The sequence below is a fragment of the Protomyctophum bolini genome (assembly GCF_963924005.1).
Source record: "Protomyctophum bolini genome assembly, chromosome: 16".
NCBI lineage: Eukaryota > Metazoa > Chordata > Actinopteri > Myctophiformes > Myctophidae > Protomyctophum > Protomyctophum bolini.
In genome coordinates this window covers 7,208,924-7,225,387 of record NC_137877.1, presented here as the reverse complement: position 1 = coordinate 7,225,387, position 16,464 = coordinate 7,208,924, and the positions used below count along the sequence as shown (strand labels likewise).

General features: G+C 45.3%; 1 protein-coding gene across 1 annotated transcript in view; it reads left to right on the top strand.

The window, feature by feature from the left end:
- Positions 1-2,563: 2,563 nt before the first annotated feature.
- The window catches only part of il1rapl1a (interleukin 1 receptor accessory protein-like 1a), a gene marked incomplete at both ends in the record, with an annotated part of 157,681 nt that continues 143,780 nt past the window's right edge, over positions 2,564-16,464 (top strand). Inside the window, 2 exons of the mRNA XM_080785245.1 lie at positions 2,564-2,576; positions 15,083-15,371. Of these exons, the coding sequence (XP_080641371.1) occupies positions 2,564-2,576; positions 15,083-15,371 (302 nt within the window). The remainder of the gene's footprint in view (positions 2,577-15,082; positions 15,372-16,464) is intronic.

Below are 16,464 nucleotides of genomic sequence, written 5' to 3'. Positions count from 1 at the left end.
CTGCCACAGTCTGCACACTAACCCTGCTACAGTCTGCACACTAACCCTGCCACAGTCTGCACACTAACCCTGCTACAGTCTGCACACTAACCCTGCTACAGTCTGCACACTAACCCTGCTACAGTCTGCACACTAACCCTGCTACAGTCTGCACACTAACCCTGCTACAGTCTGCACACTAACCCTGCTACAGTCTGCACACTAACCCTGCCACAGTCTGCACACTAACCCTGCTACAGTCTGCACACTAACCCTGCCACAGTCTGCACACTAACCCTGCTACAGTCTGCACACTAACCCTGCTACAGTCTGCACACTAACCCTGCTACAGTCTGCACACTAACCCTGCTACAGTCTGCACACTAACCCTGCTACAGTCTGCACACTAACCCTGCTACAGTCTGCACACTAACCCTGCCACAGTCTGCACACTAACCCTGCTACAGTCTGCACACTAACCCTGCTACAGTCTGCACTCTGCACACTAACCCTGCCACAGTCTGCACACTAACCCTGCTACAGTCTGCACACTAACCCTGCTACAGTCTGCACACTAACCCTGCCACAGTCTGCACACTAACCCTGCCACAGTCTGCACACTAACCCTGCCACAGTCTGCACACTAACCCTGCTACAGTCTGCACACTAACCCTGCTACAGTCTGCACACTAACCCTGCTACAGTCTGCACACTAACCCTGCTACAGTCTGCACACTAACCCTGCTTACAATCCAAATCCATCCGAATTCAACACAACACTCAACATTCGACATGGCAGATACCATTGCTAAGAGACTTGCTAAGAGACCGTGAGGTTGGAAAAAATAATTAATGACCTCGGTCAGATTATTGATATTATTGCATTGAGCAAGCGCTCATTGGCACGAGCCAATGTGACGCGCTGGGAGCTAATAACACCTTAACGATTTCCGTGCTCAGAAAAACAGCAGATAACGTGCGCCTTAATTTCTCCCCATACTGCCCAGATAACGGATTCAGAATCAGCTCTGTTGTCACATCACAGGTTTAGAGAAAAGCGGGTGGAATTAGTTTTCGTGCGAGTTCTATCGTTTTGTTATTTCCATAGAGAATAAAAGAATGGGAAGAAGAAGAAGAGCTCAATCAAAGAAAACAAACTAATTATCTACATATTTACACATGAGATACAGTACCTTAGTTAAGATGTAATGGTGCATTGTGAGCAAAGCAGAACAATACTGTTATGATGCTACTGTACATGGAGTTATGGACGTTAGATAAGTTGCTAGAAAACACACAAAAACCTCAAAAGAAACTGTTTAACTAGTGAAATTGGGGCTGGACACACCTTGCGCTGTAGATCATCTTAAAGGGACACTTCACCCTTTTTGCAAAATAATATATGTTAATGACGTTTAGAAGCTTTAGATCACTTTCCTGGGGGTATTTATGTGTGTAATATGTGGTTTTAGATATTTTAGATTGTAGCAGTGAGCCTGTTGTCTCTGATGTCATGGACACTGGTCTCACTACCTTCCTGGACTACAATTCCCATAATTCTTTGGTGCACTCACTGCACTGCTCCTCCTTGTGGATAGGGGGGAGAGTTGTCTTACTGAGACAACATGTAGTCCAGGAATGAAGTGAGCCCAGTGTCCATGACATCAGAGACAACAGGCTCACTGCTACAATCTAAAATATCTAAAACCACATATTACACACATAAATACCCCCAGGAAAGTGATCTAAAGCTTCTAAACGTCATTAACATATATTTTTTGCAAAAAGGGTGAAGTGTCCCTTTAATAGAGCCCCTAAACTCAGTCTTGTTCTCTCACAATATTAAAGCATTTTACATTGACATTGCACCCGCCCACATCAGGACTAAAGCTATAGCCATCCAGTTCATATCTTTGGCTTCTTTTGTGGAACAGGTATATTCAAAGGCTTCTATTTGGCTGATCTGAAAGTCTGCACCAATGAAAGAAGAAAAAAAAGAGACATACAGTCTGGAACGTACAGTAGACTCTACTGTATATATTCCATCCAGACCAAACAGAGGATATAGGGAGATTTTTATATAGGATAGGATGACTTTTGGCCTGGATTTGATCTCTAATGGTGGACAGTACACAGTGAAATCTATAACAGACACATTTTGTGACTCACAGTATAAGCAAATGGAACATTTGGTTAGATTTGTACATTTTCTCTGAGTTAAGGCGAACGCTCTCTGTGATTTTGGCAAACCAGGCGAGCAGCAGATGGTAAGCAGCGACTATTAAGCACTATTGGCAAGTTTTGGAATGCGTACGCCCGGCCTGACCCTAAACATTATGTCCATAATAATCCTGTTGGGAGGACAGAATGGGAAAGATAAATACATATTTGAAAACGTATGGATTTGTGTTTGCATCTATTCTTACTGTATGCTGCTCCACTTATGGAGCATTAATGCAGCATTCCACGCGTTCCATCCGAGGGGATGAAAAAGGAAGCATTTAATGCTTCCGTGATCTCACACGTTCCCATCACCCAGAGATTATAATCTGGTACGATGAGAGGGGGGGGGGAGGATCGCAGTATGGAGATTGAAGGTACGATGAGAGGGGGGGGGAGGATCGCAGTATGGAGATTGAAGAACTTGTGGAGAAATTCTGTGCAGAGTATAGGAGGAATATAAGGCCATACCTATATATAGTGAGGCCACTGTCCTGCTCTGCTGGTGTGTTTAATCCTCTCCCAAGGGTTCCTGGTCCAGTGAACCATAAGTCTATAGATTCTGCACAATTACCTCCGGGGGTCAACCCCCCTATTCAACCCCCGGTTCACCTCCTAGGAGCCGCCCGCCTGGAGCCCTGCAGCGCGCGCACACTTCAGCAACCCAACGAACGGCCATGAAGAGCCTGCATAATTCAGCTCCTATATAGGCGGCAAAAGGGGAAAATTTCCATACTAGAAGACCTTCTCCTTTAGGGCTATAGTTATGCTACGAGATGTTTATTCTATATGTTAATCCGTTTCATGGGGGTTTCATGTAGTTATTATAAAAACGGAAGAATAGTCATTATCACTCCAGAGTATCCAGAGGAATCCAACCCTGACGTATGGTGCTCTGATTTACCTTGAAGTGTGATTCATTTTGTGAATATGGTTCATAGTGAAATAGAAAGAGATGTATACTATAGTGGGTGGAATGTATACTGTATACAATAGGCTGGTATTATCTCCTGATTTGATTCTGATTTAATACGTTCGTTAATTTGATTTGATTAAATTGCTGCAATTGATAACTTCCGTATCTTTCCCCGGGACTCAAATCTGGTGTCCCTCCCTGCGCTGTCGAGCTATAATGGCACATTTTGGGAAAGACTCTTGTCAACCTTTTAATCATATACCTGACCACAGGATCTAACTAGAAAGGAGATTAGGAAAAATAGTGCAATAGTCAATTGGAATGGAATGGATGTTCATCGCATTGTTTAGGCAGTCTGTGTAGGACACACATGCTCAGAAAGACAATACATTATAATAATGAGGCAACACAAGAATTCAGAGTTTGTAAGTATGAGGATTTTACTCGAGTAAGGAGCCAAGACTTGCATGACCTGTTCATGCATGGAAACCCCAGTCTGACTCTCAGAGTAACACAGGATCACAGCCTTTATAGCGTTCTCTAGCCAGCCCCCAACATAGCCTCAAGACTTGAGCCGCGATCAGTTCAACAAAATGGGACAGTAACATTGTCAACAAAACAAGCACCACGGGGGTGTGACAGATGAGATAATCTCCGAGGAAACTCTTAACCCATTCTGACCTGAGATCAGATTCATATGAGGTTTCCACTGGACACACATTGGTCTGATCAACCCATTCTGACCTGAGATCAGATTCTAAAAATGTCAGTCGTTCTTCGATTTTTCAAAAATAGCAGACCTACAAGCTCGTAGCGCGCCACTCGGTGGCGCGCTATGAGCTTGTAGATCTTCTATTTTTCAATAGCTAAAGCATAACATGATGCCGACACCAAAACGGGTGCCCGGTCAGAATGGGTTAAACTTCTACGACAGCACATGTCTACAGAGATAACGTGTTTTGGACTATATCTGCAGTAGTATAGCGGCAGCAGCAGAAATTGTGTTTTGAAGAAAAAGCATTAATGGTGGAAAATCTAGAAAGGCCAAATTGGCTGTGGCCTCTTATTGTCAAAGGAATCCAGGGGGGGTAAAATGGATTGTATTTTGTACAACCTTTACAGTGTAAACAAAACACAAAGTGGCACCGCGAGTCCAATTTGAGAATGTTGGTGTGGACTGTGAGTGCCTTCCTTGGCCTACTGCATGCGGACTGGTGTCAGAGATTAGCTGTATACTAGCTTCAGGGACCCCAGGTGTTTTAGCTGCACCGCACACACACACGCACCGCACGCACGCACGCAAACTGCTGACGGCCTATGGGCTTGGCAAAGACAAATATCTCAATAGAACAATAGGCAGACCGCTACCAACCAACCACAGCAATTATGTTTTGCTGTTTTTGTAGCTACGTTTATTTTTCCCAGTCAATGCTGCGGATGGATTGCAGCATTGAAACGAAAGCTGCAATCCATCCGTCTTTTTAGTGAATATTTTAACCGATATGTATAGAGAGAGAGAGAGAGAGAGAGAGAGAGAGAGCGAGAGAGAGTTTTTATGTGTAAACCGAGTGAACTCAGAACGTATACTGCAGTAGACATGCCCTCCAGGAATCCACTGTGATTCATTTAGAATGTGAACTGAAATTCTCTGCAATATTATACAACCATTAAAAACATGATGATGATTGATTTGAGGTGAAACTGGATAAACGATCCTTAAGACCAAAGTGATGAACAGACAAACTCAACTTAACCCATTCTGACCTGAGATCAGATTCATACGAGGTTTCCACTGGACACACACTGGTCTGATTAACCCCATTCTGACCTGAGATCAGATTCTAAAAAATGTCAGTTGTTGTTCGATTTTTCAAAAATAGCAGACCTACAAGCTCGTAGCGCGCCACTCGGTGGCGCGCTATGAGCTTGTAGATCTGCTATTTTTCAATAGGTAAAGCATAACATGATGCTAACACCAAAATGGGTGCCCGGTCAGAATGGGTTAACACATTTTATATCTCAATTTTCTCTTCCCATGGCCTCATTTACAGTATGCAATTGCTCTCTCTCTCTCTCTCTCTCTCTCTCTCTCTGTGTCATGTATGCACGCACGCACGCACACACGCATCATTACGATTCCACGTTTTAACACTGAGGAAGAGACATTACAGTACATGGACTATAGCTTAAGCTTGCCTTAACCCATTCTGGCCGGGAACCCGTTTTGGTGTTAGCATTACGTTATGCTTTAGCTATTGAAAAATAGCAGATCTACAAGCTCATAGCGCGCCACCGAGTGGCGCGCTACGAGCTTGTAGGTCTGCTATTTTTGAAAAATCAAAGAACGACTGACATTTTTAGAATCTGATCTCAGGTCAGAATGGGTTAATCAGACCAGTGTGTGTCCCAGTGGAAACCTCGTATGAATCTGATCTCAGGTCAGAATGGGTTAAAGGACTACACATGCATTATATTAGCTAATTAAATGACCACTGAGTTATTGTATGGTGCTGCTGTCTCTCTTCAGCACTTCTTCTACTGGACTGTCTGGGGACTCCCTGACAGTGTGTGTGTGTGTGTGTGTGTGTGTGTGTGTGTGTGTGTGTGTGTGTGTGTGTGTGTGTGTGTGTGTGTGGGGGTGGGTAGAACAGTACATCCTGCTTGAAGACGGGTTCAGACAGGCTGTTCTCACTGTCACCGGTTCCTACTTAAACATACAGAAATGAAATTGTTCTACTGTATAATTCATATATATGCTGTAACAACCCTCATAATCATGAGCCCGGAGGCTGTTATCACGTGACCCAGTATTTGGTATTCAAGCCGCCGGTCGTAGTGGGGAAACTGCACACCTGCGGTCTGTGTATGCAATAGCTATAGTTTTAATATACAGTATATATATTTTTTGCTTCTCTGCCTTTATTGATAGTATCAAGGGAATACTGACAGGAAAGAGAGAGAGGTTGAGAGAGAGAAGGGGAGAGACATGCAGCAAAGGTGGTCATGAACGGGACTCGAACACCGCGACACGCTGTCAGGCCTAGAGCCTATATTATGTGGCATGCGCAACCTGGACCACTATATGGGTCTAAATGTCAAAGTGACGTTGAATCAACATTGACGTTTACTATTTAATTCATTATCAATCATTCTGTGGTGCTTCTAAATTGGGCTGTCTTTATTAAAGGAGCTCTCATCACCTCTTTTCAACCTTATCTTCATATAATTAGTCCTTAACTAATTATTCATTGTAAGATGACACCGTTTCTGTCTTTTACTGTGACTGTGTCTCATTGGTGAGCTGGCTATGTGTACCGTTCAGAAACATGCCTGCCTGTACTGTGCCTCGCAATGACATCATCAATGGGGGATTCCAAGCTGCAACCTTTTGGGTGCCTGAGCACCATAGAATAGCTGCCCCTTTGCCTCTGATGCCCAAAGTGCCCTTCTTTGCAGTGGCCCTTATCAAGAACGACGGGGGGGCGGTGGCTCAGGGGTAGAGTGGCCGGATGGTGACCGTGAGGTTCCCAGTTCGAACCCGGGCTCCCCCAGAGTTACACTGTCGAAGTGTCCTTGAGCAAGACGCTTGAACCCCTAATTGCTCCCGATGTGCTGGTTGGTGCCTCTGCCATCGGTGTATGAATGTGTGTGTAAATGGGTGAATGTAATCTCTAGCGCCTTGGATAAAGGCGCTATATAAACGCACCATTTACCATACACCATTTAACCATTTAATTATCATTAACAAATAATGATAATTTTACCGTTTTATGATCTTTAACAGACAGACAGACAGACAGACAGACAGAGACAGACAGTCAGTCAGTTATAAGTCCTTCCCGCCCATCACTGACAATGTCTTTCTTACACATCAGGCTGTATAAGGAACTCACGCCTACCAAACATCTCTTATTATTACACTTCATTTAAAACAGGCAGAGAGACTACAGAAAGCATGGGGGCGGTGGGCGGGGGGGCGGGGGAGGCGGGGGAGGCCAAGGCGACGTGAAGAGGTGGCATCATGCAGGAGAGACGGAGAGGGGAGAGAAAATGGAGCGGGAGGAGGAGGACGAGCGAGGGAGAGAGGAGTGATATACTGTTGTGAAGGGATAATGGGAATTTGATTATGGTGGAAAAGGAGAGCAGAGGCTGGTGTTGACTCTGCTGAAACGCAACACACTGTCTTGTGAGTTTTGTGTGTCCGTGTGTGTGTGTCCCCGTGTGTGTGTGTGTGTGTGTGTGTGTGTGTGTGTGTGTGTGTGTGTGTGTGCGTGACCGTGTGTGTGTTTATGTATGAATGTGGGTGAATTTATTCTAGCTCAGGGGTCTGTATTTATTGCCTTGGTTTAGTGTCACACAAAGACAGACAGGTCTGCGGTCTGCCTGGAGACACAGTGTAATAAGGTCTCTGCAAGTGACACACACACGACACACCCACACACACACACACGCACGCCCGTGTGTGTGTGAGTTGTCACTTGCAGAGACCTTATTACACACACACACACACACACACACACATTTCCCTGCTCTTACGCAGCTTGCAAATCCCCATACATGCGCACACGCAGTGCATGCAGCCCTTGTGGCAGACAGTGCCCATTCATGTGAAGTGGCGGTGTTAGGGCGTGGGATTTGACGGGGCAGGCAGGCATGCAGGGCAGTGTTGTAATAAGAGAGGGAAGAGGAGCACACACCCCTATAGCTGTAGTTAGTGTGTATATATATGCACAGCTGAAAACCCCTCGGTATGCTAATTGATCCATCTTGAACTCTCGTATCTAAGTGAACACGGAGGATGTGACCGTGTGTGTGTGTGTGTGTGTGTGTGTGTGTGGAGGGCTGCTGCACCGTATAGCTCTGGCTGGAGCCGTGATTTTCCTTTTTCTTTTTTTCAATTTACTTTTCTTTTTGGCTTTCGCCTTTATTTTATGGAGGGACAGACAGTAGGCTGACAGTAAATGGGGAGAGAGATGGGGGGGGGGGGGGTAAAGACCGTCGGGATCGGGAGTCGAACCCACGGCATACTGCCAGACTGGGTTGCCAGCCAAGGTGCCTGGACCACTGAGCCACGGCCCAGGCCTCAATTTACTTTTTATTGAATTTTAAACAAGCACATGAAAACAAAAATCAGACCCATCTCATCTGAGACTGTACTGTAAAAGCTCTCCTCCCTGGTGTGTGTGTGTGTGTGTGTGTGTGTGTGTGTGTGTGTGTGTGTGTGTGTGTGTGTGTGTGTGTGTGTGTGTGTGTGTGTGTGTGTGTGTGTGTGTGTGTGTGTGTGTGTGTGTGTGTGTGTGTGTGTGTGTGTGTGTGTGTGTGTGTGTGTGTGTGTGTGTGTGTGTGTGTGTGTGTGTGTGTGTGTGTGTGTGTGTGTGCGTGCGTGCGTGCGTGCGTGTGCGTGTGTGACAGTGACACTTGGTGGTGGTCAAATGCTATTTCCGTGCTTGGACATCGTATAGGGACAAAGGGACACACATTGCTGTCTATAGGAGTGATTATGCACCACTCAAAAAAACAAGACAATATACATAGAAATACACACAAGGCAGAGATATCTGCCTCTACTCTATTGATGATCATTATACATAAGTACTTTGAACAGGTGCATCCACTTCAAGTCCATTAATGTAACAGATTTAACTGAATTTAAACAAAGTCAGTTTCTGAACCAGTTGTCTGTAAAGACTTCAATTAGATCTCTAAAGCTGAATGTAATTCTCTCCATAATTAATATACTAATCCATTCATTTGTAGTTGGTATTTGAGGGGATTCCAGCCCCAGGTGGTCCCCAGCTATAAATGACGGAGAGTTGGTAACCAAGTGGACCCTTAATTATCAGATCATTAACTCTTGAAATGAGCCCTCCCGGGTCCATTTGTTTTTGTTTTTACTCTAATAATAAGTTAAGTTATTGTTAAACATCCTTAATTTACAAGAAGTCTTACACAATTAGAGAATGTAAAAGAATTGTTATTGCGATCAACGTTTGCATGTTATCTGTCAGGGTCTGTCTCTCCACAGACCATGTCAGCCCTGGCCACTCCCACTTTCCATTCCACACTGCAGTCCCATTCACTCACCTGTCTCCAGCTCCCTCGTCATCCCACCTGTGAACACTTGCACCTTTGTCAGTTCATAGTTTGTTGTCACGGCCGCTTGTCCCTGGATTCCTGTTTTTGACTACTTTGTCATTTTGCAATTGCCTGATTCCTGCCTACTATACTTCAGTGTAAGGTCTGCCTTATTCTTCATTAAATACTTAACATCTATTCTTGTCTGTTACTCTGCATAATTGGGTTCAAATCACTCTGCATCATAACACTCCCGGGTCCATTTGGTTTTGTTTTCACTCTCTCTCTCTCTCTCTCTCTCTCTCTCTCTCTCTCTCTCTCTCTCTCTCTCTCTCTCTCTCTCTCTCTCTCTCTCTCTCTCTCTCTCTCTCTCTCTCGTTATTGTTAAACATCCTAAATGTACAAGAAGTCTACACAATTAGAGAATGAAAAATAATTGTTATTGCGATCAACGTTTTGCATGTTATCTCTCCTAATGGCACCACGTCCATACAGCATGGAATTGTGGACACAATCTTATCCAACCACAACAACAACATTTGTACATTTTGGGTCTGAGAGTGTCACAGTCTCTCTCTCCCTCAGTCTGTGACTCCACCACACTGCAGTCCCATTTACACACCTGTCTTCAACTCCCTCGTCAGCCAACCTGTGAACACTTTGCCAATCAACCTGCTCCTATAAAACTGCATGGGCTCTTTACAAACTCTCATTGTCAGTTCATAGTTTCATTTCATGGTTTGCTTGTCCCTGGATTCCTGTTTTGACTACTTTGTCATTTTCCAATTGCCTGATTCCTGCCTACTACTTACAGTGTAAGATCTGCCTTAACATCTATTCTTGTTTGTCGTTACTCTGCACTTGGGTTCGACTCTGTCTACATCCATGACAGAGAGGCTAAATCTCGTGGCATGAAATGGTGGTCCGTGGATCAAATGCCCAATAAATAACGCTGGGCCTTGATCAATATGAGAGGGGTTGGAAACCCACTGTGCTGGAGTCGTGATGCCTTTTGCTGCTGCGAGCCTTCAGTGCTGCAGTATACTGTATATGTACAGCACAGTATGGCTCAGGGCTTATAGGGCAGAGTGTATAGCTGGTGGTGGTGGTGGTGGTGGTATGACGACGGTTCAGTCTGAGACGGTCTCGCTGGCTGAGAGTGAACGCGGCCATCTGGAGACACTATTTACAGTACAGTACAGTACAGTACAGTACGGGGCTGCTGCTGTCTATGAGTGGGCGGTAGAGCGTCACTGTATAAAACATGCAGTGATGCGCTGGAGTGGCAAAGGCAAAAGAGGCTGTTGAATCGTGTGTGTGTGTGTGTGTGTGTGTGTGTGTGTGTGTGTGTGTGTGTGTGTGTGTGTGTGTGTGTGTGTGTGTGTGTGTGTGTGTGTGTGTGGACTGCAGCATTCCTTCTGGGGGAAGCATTGATTTTCCTGCCCGACGTGACGGGATGTGGGGGAAATGTCAGCCTCTAATTGAGTTGATAAAACCGTTTGAGTTTCAGACGTAAATATGGTTTCCCCACTAAAGGCCACGCGCATTAGACACCTCCCACTGAGAAGGTCTCTTAGGACTCAAAGGCTTGCTTTTTGTGTGTGTGTGTGTGTGTGTGTGTGTGTGTGTGTGTGTGTGTGTGTGTGTGTGTGTGTGTGTGTGTGTGTGTGTGTGTGTGTGTGTGTGTGTGTGTGTGTGTGTGTGTGTGTGTGTGTGTGTGTGTGTGTGTGCGCGCGCGCGCGCGAGACACCTGGACGAATTGTGACGTCTCCATTGGGGCCAAATCATGTCAAACCAACACTAGTCACATCTGGCCCATGAATTCATAATTCAACATAAATTCTGCCCACTAAGACGGACGTCCCCCTGGATGAATCAGAGAGAGTCCGGTGATCGAGACCAGATCAACTTAATTAAGGCATATCATAACTAGTCCGATCTGGCCCCAGAATCAGCTATATTATTTCAACTGGTGAAGACGTCCTGGAAATGACGTAAAGATCATCCCCATATGGCCTATAGTCCTGAACGTCGTGAACTTTACCGTCATCACGACATCATCATGATGTCATTTGGCTTGCTGGGATAGAATGAACAGCTGCTGTACTTGTAACAGGTAGGGGGGGGGGGGGGGTCATATCCATTTAAAGGTACATGGAAGATGATTAACAGAAGAGCTGAATGTGTCTTACTCTGCCCATGCTGATTAGCAGATTCATATCATGCAGAGAGGGGATGGATTCACCTGCTGCCATCGTATAGGGAAATGACTCTTGATGTCAATAGAGAGGCACAGATGTATCTGGTTCAAAGTGTCTCTCTGGTCGATATCTAAAGATCCTCCTTGTCTGAAGGCCTGTCTGAAGCTTAAATGGATTTCCAAAGAAGACAGATTCATGAAACACAGACAAGCACTTTTCAGCTTTCACCCTTTCCCTGCAATGGAAGGGATACGATTTGTAGCCAGTATATTTAAAAATAAATGTTTTACTTGAATGATATGTCAACACTTTGCTGTGCCTCTCTCAAGCAATCAGATTCATTTTGTATTCCAAAATGGTCTGTCTATCAGTGAGACAGTGAACAGTTACATAATCAGATTCCATAGGGCATAGCCATAGGCTGTGGTGTGTGTGTGTGTGTGTGTGTGTGTGTGTGTGTGTGTGTGTGTGTGTGTGTGTGTGTGTGTGTGTGTGTGTGTGTGTGTGTGTGTGTGTGTGTGTGTGTGTGTGTGTGCGCGCCTCGTTGTCAACAGAAGGGAGCCTGCTCTGATAATTAGGATGATAATTAGACATGATTCCTCCACAAGTTTGCTCTCTCTCTCTCTCCCCCTCATCCTATGTCTCTCTCTCCCTCATCTTTGCACACATACCCAATATTACCCATGCACATATAAGTGCATATACACACGAGGCCTAACCAACTGGTAATTAACAAAAATAATTAGGCAGACACCCACTCGTATAGGGAACATAAAACACACCCGCAGATACACACACACACACACACACACACACACTCGGTAATTAAGAGTATTAATTACAAGCATAGTTGTCCCTGTGAGGCCCTGTATCACTCATAGACTGGCACACAGCAGGATTCATATTATACTTTATCACACCACCCAATCTCTCTCTCTCTCTCTCTCTCTCGCATGCACAGTTGCACACACACACACACACACGCACATACACACAATGTATATATTGTACACACTCGTACACATACGCACAGACAGAGAGACCAGCACAGCAACAAAGTAGAATAAAGCAGAATGCCTTTGGGCGCTGGAGCAGATTCACTGGATTCCAGTCCAATGTCTTTTCAGACCTTCTACTTTCTGCCTCGCATTATTTCTTTAATTCGTTTTTTTTTGTTGCACACGTTACCACATACCCCCCCCCCCCCCCCCATAGTTTAACCTGCGTGGAAATACAGAAAGTTATTCAGATTTGAGTCTGTACACTACCTGGAAATGTAGGCTATCACTATCTCAATACAGTGTGACAGCATACTGTCACACTGCCATTTACCACTGGCAGCGAGAAACTACCATTTGCTAACTTTTATTATAGCATAAACCCCCCTAAGGCAATGAATGAGAAAACAAAAACCCGTGTAAAGGGTTTCAGTACAGATATCGATATCTTTTGGTGGTATAGTTGCTTTCAGCATACAAGCAGTTTGCCAAGAAGCATCACGAGCTGTGGGCGTATTTCTAGTTAATGAGGTATAGCATAGCGGGTGGCGCTGCCTGCCTGGCTGTGTGTGTGTGTGTGTGTGTGTGTGTGTGTGTGTGTGTGTGTGTGTGTGTGTGTGTGTGTGTGTGTGTGTGTGTGTGTGTGTGTGTGTGTGTGTGTGTGTGTGTGTGTGTGTGTGTGTGTGTGTGTGTGTGTGTGTGTGTGTGTGTGTGTGTGTGTGTGTGTGTGTGTGTGTGTGTGTGTGTGTGTGTGTGTGTGTGTGTGTGTGTGTGTGTGTGTGTGTGTGTGTGTGTGTGGTGGGTGCATCCTCAGCGCTGCAGGAGTTATACCGACCATCCTTTATGGGAGATACTTTGCACTTCATTCCCTAAGTGTCAGAGTCTTGGAGTGTTTGGATATTGCTGGGGGGAGCATCTGCTATCTATCTACTCCTGAAGCCCAGCATAGCTATACTGTATCATGCATAAGTGTGAGTGGAATTGTGAGTGTGTTACTGTATAGGACAGGAGAGAGGAGGGAGAAAAATAATGTGCCTGGGGCATGCATTGTGCGGCAACATCAGAATAACACTGTAACTTACAGACTTACTGTATGGAGCTCAGAGTTACTGTACATACTAGACCAGACACAATATGCAGGGGTTGCATCATCGATGCCTTGTTGTTGTACACAGTATCCAGTCAGTGTCTTTCTAGTCAAACAAGAGGCAGATTATCACGGGCATGATTCACAGGCTGTTACTCGTCTGCTCTAATCAATGTGTGATGTGTAATGTGTGATATCGATCTTGTCTTTATGATGTCCTGTTGTTGTATCTTCCCTCCTGGCACCAAGCCTTTGCATGTGCTCATACTGTAGTAGGCGTGCATGATGGGCGATATGGACAAATATTTCATCACAAGCGTAATTACGTGAGCTTCAACTGACCTGCAGCAGACCTGTCCTTTCTCGCTCCCCGTTTGCAAGGCAGTTTGTTACTGCAGCCATGTCAAGGTTTTCATTTTTCTGTATGTGTCCTTTTCTATGTGTTGACTTGAGGGTTCTCAATTATGTGTCTTTGTTGCATCTGTGCTTCTGCTAAGTAAGCTTGATGGTTACACCTGTTTGTAGTGAGTGAGAGAGGGCAGAAGTCTCATTACACTGAAGGAGAGTGCACTGTGCAGATCACATGAGAGAGAGAGAGAGCTCTGTGCAGAATGAAGAAAGCAAAGTAGACCAGAATAAGTAAAGTAAACTATAGGAGAAGTAAAAAGTGAACGAAGTAAAGTGAACTATAAAATGTAAAGCAGAAGAAAGTAAAGTTAAGTACATGAAATGAAGTAAAGTAAAATAAAGAAAAGAAGAGAAAACAAAAGGGTTTTTCAAGAAAGACTGAAGGTTCCAAGTCGACCCCCCCCCGACCCCCCCCCCATTCATGTGCAAGCAGGCAAAGTGGTCAGTATTGTTTGTTTGTGAATCTTATTGTGAAGGTTTATGTATTATTATTATTATTATTATGAATGTAATTGTATGAACGTGTCCAAGTTAATGTTTTGTTTGTCGTCTTGTTTTTGTATGTCAGTTCTATACGTATAAGTTTTACAGCACAGTGTTTTCAGCACGGTGTTAAATAAACAGCAGTAAAAAAACGAATTCTGAGTCGTGCGATGGAAGGGGCGGCACACAGTTAAAAAACACTGCTTCCCTCGCATACCTGGATACAATGATATTGTCATGGTTTGAGTCTTCCCCTGTCTGTATTTCCACTTCAGCCACTCCCACATTCTATTCCACCACACTGCAGACCTATACACCTGTCTCCCACTGCCTCATCAGCCCAACAGTTCCCTTCTCATTACACACCTGTGCCTACTTCTGCAATCAAGCCACCATGTGTGCATTCCAGTTCTCTGTATTTTCCTAGTGTTCTGAGGTTATTTACTAGTTTGGATTTTGACCTCCTGCCTGTTTTTGGACTCTGATATCCTGCCTGCCCCTGTGGATTTGTTTGCCTGTTTTTGGACCGCTTTCTTGGTTTTGACCTATGCCTGATGTTCTTCGATGTAAGCCTTTTCCCTTGGTTTTGGTCGCTATTAAACTATTGAACTTACTCTGCCTGTGTTGCCTGCACTTGGGTTCCATTCTGATACACACCGTGACAGATATTGACTTACCCCCCCCCCCCCCTCCCCCTCTCTCTCTCCCTGTACAGTGGACGGCTGCACGGACTGGTCGGTGGACTACCTGAAGTACCGCGTGCTGCAGGGCGAGCCGGTGCGCCTGAAGTGCGCCCTGTTCTACGGCTACATCCGCGCCAACTACAGCCAGGCGCAGAGCGTGGGCCTCAGCCTCATGTGGTACCGCAGCTCGGGCCTGGGCGGCCAGAGCGACTTCGAGGAGCCCATCTCCTTCGACGGCGTGCGCATGAGCAAGGAGGAGGACGCCATCTGGTTCCGGCCCGCCGACCTCCAGGACCTGGGCCTCTACTCCTGCGTGCTGCGGTAAGGGGCGGGGGGGTGTCAGGGTTGTTTTTGTTGTCGTTCTGAAAGGGGGCAGGGCTCTCTCTCTATTTCTCTCTCTATATATATATATATATATATACATACTGTATATAGTGTATATTTACAGTACACAGAGGAGCATTATGCAGAACTACTGCCTAGAGCAAAGCAGTATGAGGGGGAGCTGGTGTGTGTGTGTGTGTGTGTGTGTGTGTGCGCGTGTGCACGTGTGTGTGCACGTGTGTGTGGCTGTGTGCGTGTGAGAGCGAGCGAGATGAAACAGAGAGTCTACAGGGAGATAAATTATTATGGACCAATGAGAGATAATTAAACAAAAACACTATCATACTACACAAACGCACGCACGCACATGAACGCACATGCCATGCCGCGCTTTTAGTAGGGCGGCGTGTGGAGTTAGTCTGCCTTAATATAATATAAGATGCATAATTATGTGGCAGTAACTTATTAACCTCTGCCGTGGAGAACATCCCTCCACAAACGGCTCATTGCAGCTCTTCATTCCACCGAGCTTTTTTTAATAAACCCAGTTAAAGGCCTCTTATCCCATTTTAGTCGGGAACCCCTTTTGGTGTTATAGCATTACGTTATGCTTTAGCTATTGAAAAACAGCAGATCTACAAGCTCATAGCGCGCCACCGAGTGGCGCGCTACGAGCTTGCAGGTCTGCTATTTTTGAAAAATCGAAGAGCGACTGACGTAGAAGACATTTTTTTAGAATCTGATCTCGGGTCAGAATGGGTTAAAGAGCCAGAGAGGCTTGCCGAGTACATTGAGCGTGACGGGGGTGAGCGTGTTTGTGTGTGATGATCATGACACACACGCACACGCACACGCACACGCACACACACGCACACACGCCCCAGCCCCCCATGCCACATGTCATTACCGATCGCCACAGGGCTAATCTGATGTGAATTCTTCCAGGACACATTCCTTCCATCAACGAGTGTCCCCTGTTGCATTTGATTATTGACTTCTATTCTATGCTAATGGGTCTCCGGTTTCTCCCCATTCCAAAATTGTTTTGTTGGGGAAATTCGGAGCAATACAGTAATTCTCCAGAGCACCA